Source organism: Vitis riparia, chromosome 13 (genome assembly GCF_004353265.1).
Source record: "Vitis riparia cultivar Riparia Gloire de Montpellier isolate 1030 chromosome 13, EGFV_Vit.rip_1.0, whole genome shotgun sequence".
Taxonomy (NCBI): domain Eukaryota; kingdom Viridiplantae; phylum Streptophyta; class Magnoliopsida; order Vitales; family Vitaceae; genus Vitis; species Vitis riparia.
In genome coordinates this window covers 11,992,872-11,999,423 of record NC_048443.1, presented here as the reverse complement: position 1 = coordinate 11,999,423, position 6,552 = coordinate 11,992,872, and the positions used below count along the sequence as shown (strand labels likewise).

The window sequence follows — 6,552 nt, the reverse complement described above, 5'->3', positions numbered from 1 at the left end:
AATTGAGTTGACATTGCCCAACCATATATGTTAGTTTCATTTTTACAAGTTAAGTCTTAAAGCAGAAGCATGCATATCCTAATCATGTTCACGGCTTTTAATACGGGTTGCTTTAGTTGCTTTAAAATTTTCTGTTCTTCTTGGATTCTTCCCTTACAATATTCTTCCATCCACATAGGTAAAAATCCTGTGGATTATTTAGGAAATTTTTGCCAAATCTCGAAGTGATAATCAAATCATACACATGAGGAAAATAAAGAAAAAGACAAAAAATTTAATATGATTTAACAATTAATGTGATCCATTTTATAAAGTGTGAAACACTCAATAATTCATTAATAAAAACGAATTAGAAAAGTTCTAATAGTGAAACTTTAAAAAAAAAAAAAAAAAAAATTTCAATTGCAATTGCAATCTTTAAAAAAACAAAATCATCATAAATATAAAAGAGTTAAATATATAATAAAAACAAACTCGTCAATCATTACATATTTCTCGATAAACGCTACCCCTTTAAATCTTACAAGTTAACTAGAGAGTTCGACCTCTAACATTGTACACCAAACTCATTTGAGAAGTGCTATATATGAGAATTGGAAGTTTTTTTTAATATTTGAAAACCGTTTTCTTTACTAGGTTTAAAAATTTTGGATAACTATTTGAAATGATTCTTAAATTAGTATTTGTTAAATGTTTTATTATAGAATAAATTATTAGAAATATTTTTTGATTTATGGGTAAGAAATAACTAATTCTTTATAAAATTATTTTTAACAAAAATTTTAAACATAAAATTATAATAAAATTAAAAATATATATTTTATTAAAATCACTCGCAATCAATAGTAATAACATCCCACAAACCCATGCCTAAAATTTTGAACTAACGACTTATTAACAAAAAAAAAAAAAAAAAACATTACCATGGAAATTCGACATATGCATATATGATCTACCCTTTTACATTTAACTAAAGGCAAAAAAATGATTTTGTATTTCAAATCGATACTTCTTTCAATTATACACTTAAAAAGAAATTAAATTACAAATCACTCCGTATAATTAAGGGTTGAAAGCACTTTTTCAAATATAATCAATGCATAAACTAATATCCTCCATCTGACATAATACATAACTAAATTTATCAACGAACCACCAATCATTTTCTCTACCATTTATGTTTTTACTTTTGAATGATAAATAGAGTGGGTGGATTTCAGCTACACTCGGCCAAATTTGAGTTGAAGGTGAAGGCCAAAGGCTTTGGTAGAGTACCAGACTGTAATTATTACCATTTATTATAGTATAACTACTCCTCTTCTCACTGTCTCGTTTTCTCTTTTACCGTACTTCCATTTCCCTGGCGTCTCGTCTCATCTGTTCTCTTTGGACCTTCCTATCGTATTTCCTCTGCCCATTCTTTGACAAAATCCACAAGCAGACACCATACCCTAACCCACAATTATTTTCACGCGCTTTCATTCTCTTGTGTTCCCTATATATTTTTTCATGCACCCCCTCTTCAATCTCACATCTCCTCCACCAAGAAACAACATTCACCCACAATGCAACTCTCTCTCTTTCTCTTCATCTTGTTCTTCACTTTCCTTTCTTTCTCACCGGCTCTCCTCATTTCGGGCCAAGCTCCGCCGCTCACCCCTTCCGCTGCATGCAAAGCCACACTCTATCCCAAGCTCTGTCGCTCCATTCTCTCTACTTTCCGGTCATCGCCGGTCCGTCCTGACGCCTACGGTAAGTTCTCTGTGAAGCAGTGCCTGAAGCAAGCTCGGAGAATGTCGGGGCTCATCGGCCACTACCTGACCCATAATCAGCGGTGGCCAATGAGCCACGCGGAGGCCGGAGCTCTGGACGACTGCCGGCAGCTGTCGGAACTGAATGTGGACTATTTGCAGACGATTTCTGGGGAGTTGAAGTCGGCCGAGCTGATGACAGATGAGCTGGTGGAGCGAGTCAGGACTCTGCTTAGCGGGATCGTCACGAATCAGCAGACCTGTTACGACGGGCTCGTGGATTCTAGGAACTCGATGGTGGCTGCATTGTTAGCGCCGCTGTCCAATGTAAATCAGTTGTACAGTGTCTCACTGGGGTTGGTGAGTCGAGCACTAAGCCAGACTCGGAAGCGGCGCAAGAGACGTGGACTGACTGAGAGCCGGTTCCTCACGGAGTTGGACCGGGTTCGCGAACCGACTTCCAAGATCATCGAGGTAATACACAACGTCACTCTTGTCTCGGAGGTTTTTCATTTTCCTTTTTATTTTTATATATCATTTCTTCCTTGCTTTTATTTTGGAAGTAGTGCTGTTAAAATAAGTAGGAAAAAAGCTATGATTGAGTCACGGTGGACTGTAGGAGTTCCAACTTCCAACTCAATTGGTCAAGATTTTATAGATTTTCTTGGACGATACCAAAATATTATATGCAGTCATTATCTAGTGAAGTTGAAAGATGGAAACCAAACCAAACCAAACCAATTAAAACCCTCGTTGAATGGGTCAGACTTAAGTAAAAAATGACATCAGCCTTCCCCGGGAACATAGTAAAAACATGTATTAAAGCCAATAAAAATTGGCAATAGGAATCATTTGTGTGATATAAGCCTGCAAAAATTGGTAAAAACATGCTTACCTTATTATAAAAGAGATACATAATAAGACACGAACGAATATTTTATATACATTCCGCGTAGGGTTTGAAGTTTGAACTGAAGTGGCGTGAGGCTCGAAAGCATGGGAGTAATAAATAGAGTCAGTATGAGAGTTTGGAAGGACTGGGTTATTTCAAAATTTGTTGAGTCAGCCACGCCTACACCCACATGCATTCAAGTCAAACATGCTATTCATTTCCCAACTTGCTAAGATAGTTTCTTGAGCTGTCAATTACCAAGCCTCTGCTTTGTGGGGTTGCCCATGATCACATGACTTGCATATTTAAACCCTATTTGGAAGGAATCTAAGAAATGTTGGATTCTAACCATTAAATTATTAGAAAATGTTAAGAAATTTAAGTGGTTAGTCATTTTTTAATCATCAATATTATCACAATCTGATCTATTTTTAGTAGAGTAAGGCCACTATGATGAGTAATCTCTTTTTATATGTGTACAAAATTTTTTAGTGACCCGGACAAGGAATGACTAAGAAAAGGAAAAGATGACAATAATTTATTTTTGTTTTTGTCAATGATTAGGATAAGGAGCCCATAACCTTTTCAGGGCCTAGGGTCCGGTGGGATGCCCAGATGAGGTATGATATGGATGGGACAAAATTTGAGTCGCGCCTACCGGCCAATTTTAAGATGAGCCAACCCATGATCCAAGTGCATGAACCATTTGCTTGCCAGATGTCTGAAAAGACGCGCGTTGGCACATTTTTCTAAGGCAGATATTTTGTAAAGCAATTATAGAATCCGAGGGAGTTGGTACTCATACTTGAAGACGGGTTATATCAAAAATCTGTTCTTCACAGAAAAATTATTGAATTTAAATAATAAGCTAATAAACGTTTAGTTATTTTTTATTAGGTTAGAATAACTTATTAAATTAAGTTATTAAGTGAAATTAAGTTATAAATTGATTTATTAATCACCTTTTTAGGTATCATCTTGAATCCCTCCGATCGATCATAGTTAAGCATATGCATGCATAGATTAATAATACAGCAATCATAAAATGAAGAATAAGAAGAAACTGATCAATTTGTCTGCAGGTTCTGAAGAAAGGGTCTTTGAATACATCAAGGGGGTCGTCAAGAGGAGGAAGGATTCTTGCTGAATTGGTGGATGGAGGGGTTCTGGTTAGCAATACTGTGACTGTGTCCCCAAACGGTACCGATAACTTCACTACCATTGCAGATGCCATCTCATTTGCTCCCAACAGTTCCAACATTGAGGACGGCTACTTTGTAATATATGTGAAAGAAGGATACTATGAGGAGTATCCCATGGTTCCCAAATATAAGAAGGGTATAATGCTGCTAGGAGACGGGATTAATCGCACTGTGATCACAGGAAACAGAAGTGTGGTTGATGGCTGGACCACCTTCAATTCTGCCACATTCGGTGAGTGAATTAATTTTCATGGTTTAATTTCATTTGGTGGGTCTTTCTCCAAATGGATTTATTAGCTTGTATATTTAATTCTGATCACTTATATATGATGCAGCTGTATCTGGAGAGAGATTTGTAGCCATAGACATAACATTCAGGAACACAGCCGGTCCAGAGAAGCACCAAGCGGTAGCCGTGAGGAACAATGCTGATCTCTCCACCTTCTACCGCTGCAGCTTTGAAGGATATCAAGACACACTCTATGCACATTCTCTAAGGCAATTCTACAGGGACTGCATCGTATATGGAACTGTAGATTTCATCTTTGGGAACTCTGCTTGCATCTTTCAGAACTGCAACTTGTATGCTCGAAAGCCCATGCCCAATCAGAAAAACGCCTTCACAGCCCAGGGGCGGATGGATCCAAATCAGAACACTGGCATCTCCATTCACAACTGCACCATTGAAGCTGCCCCTGACTTAGCCATGGACTTGAACTCCACCTTGAATTATCTGGGTCGTCCATGGAAGCAGTATTCCAGGACTGTGTACATGCAGTCCTATATTGGCAGCCTCATCGATCCAGTGGGATGGCTGGAATGGAATGGAACAGTGGGATTGGACACCCTTTACTATGGAGAGTTCGAGAATTATGGGCCAGGTGCAAATACTAGTATGAGAGTGCAATGGCCTGGTTATACTCTGATGAATGTTTCACAAGCTGTGAATTTTACTGTGTATAATTTCACAATGGGAGATACTTGGTTGACTAACCTTGATATACCCTTCTATGGGGGATTACTATAGTGAGAGCAACAAAAAATTTAACTCATTAATTATGGTACTCTTGGAAACTTGCTACTGATCATTTGTTAGAGCTCTATGGCTTGGAAAGTAAACCATAGGCAATATATGTATCTGTTTTCAGAATTTGAAATCAAGTTGACATTGAAATGAACTCTTGAATGCATGATTTCATCATGGTTAACGACAAGTGAAAATTCAGATGTGAGTGTAAGACGACATACCTTGATTTATAATGTTAATTAGCTTATTTTGAAAATAAGTGAGTATTCAGTAAAACTTTAAAACTTATTACTTAATCACTTAAATTAACTTTAAATTGAATTGTTTTTAAGTTATTGATTTAAAATTTATCATTTATTGTTTACTTTAAATATCAAGATTATTTGATAAGGTTAATTTAAAATTTATTCTAAATTATCAAATTGACATATTTACTCTCATTAGTTGTAATTGATATTTATTATCATTATTTTTAATTAATATTTATTTTTATTAATCTTAAGTAACAAATTTTTATATTAAACATTCATGTTTAAAGTATTATAAATATATAAAGTAACCTTAAAATATATACTATAAAAAATGAGTTTTGAATATGAAGTCATGATCGTTAAGTATATTGTTATCAAACGTGAACAAATAAAATAAAAAATATTTGAAATTAATAATAAATTAACTATTTTGACTTAATGTTTATGATTATTTTTAACTTTAAATTATAATATTAAGTTATTTTATCAAACATGCTTAATATACTTAATAATTTAAATTAAGTTATTAAGTTACTTTAAATCACTAAATTGATCTACCAAAGACTCTTAACTCATAAAGGAATATAATAATGTCTTCTGATAACAAGCATGCAAAAATAAAATGTGGTGCCCCTAGAAAATCAATGAATGTACGGAAGATATTAATCTATATTCATGATAAAAACTAAATATTTCATCATCTTAATGTGGTAATTAAGATAAATTTGTACTTCAATGTTGAACAAAAATGTTTCCTTGAATAAGGATAAAAATGTGATTTATGTAAAAAAGTTTGAAAAGATAAGAGACTGTTGAAGCAAAAGAAACTTGTCCTAGAAATGGTCAATGTGCTTATGGTAGTGGGGAAGTTTTCAGATGGGGAAACATCTTGCAACAAAGGCCAGTGCTTCCAAATTTGTGTAAACTGTACTCAAGGAACAAGGGGTCCATTGCATGTGTGATTAGGTGAACCACATGGCTAAGCTAATGGCCTCTACTTCCAAAATATTAAAGCCCCACATTAACTGAATAGGCATATATATATGAGTCTAAATTCCATGGATTTGAGTAGAATGATTGGAAAGAGGAAGGCATTTGCATGCAGCTTTTTGAAAACCAGTTCCACTAATTCTTAACCAACAAAATCTACAAAAAGCATGCATGTGAGCCTGTTTTAGTATGCAGCAACAACAATCTAACAATAGTTGGTGTGACAAGTCTGAGAATGCATAGACGCTAATGCTTTCAAATATGATCATTTTCAACTAATTAAAACACTAGTGGAGAAAGGAACTGAAATTTGTGGGCTTCATGGTCCCAAGAGAGGGAAAAAAAAAAAGCCTATGTGGTTTCCATAGCCTTAAAAGACGTAACACGCAGGCCGTGCAAGGCAATATAGAATATATGTGAATTTTACAATACAAAAGGC

General features: G+C 35.1%; 1 protein-coding gene across 1 annotated transcript; it reads left to right on the top strand.

The window, feature by feature from the left end:
* The first annotated feature begins 1,423 nt into the window (after positions 1–1,423).
* On the top strand, positions 1,424–5,035 carry LOC117927679 (probable pectinesterase/pectinesterase inhibitor 25). The gene is made up of 3 exons (XM_034847332.1): positions 1,424–2,225; positions 3,726–4,077; positions 4,181–5,035. The coding sequence occupies exons 1-3, from the start codon at positions 1,566–1,568 to the stop codon at positions 4,870–4,872; spliced, it is 1,704 nt and encodes a 567-aa protein (XP_034703223.1). The 5' UTR covers positions 1,424–1,565; the 3' UTR covers positions 4,873–5,035.
* Positions 5,036–6,552: the final 1,517 nt, after the last annotated feature.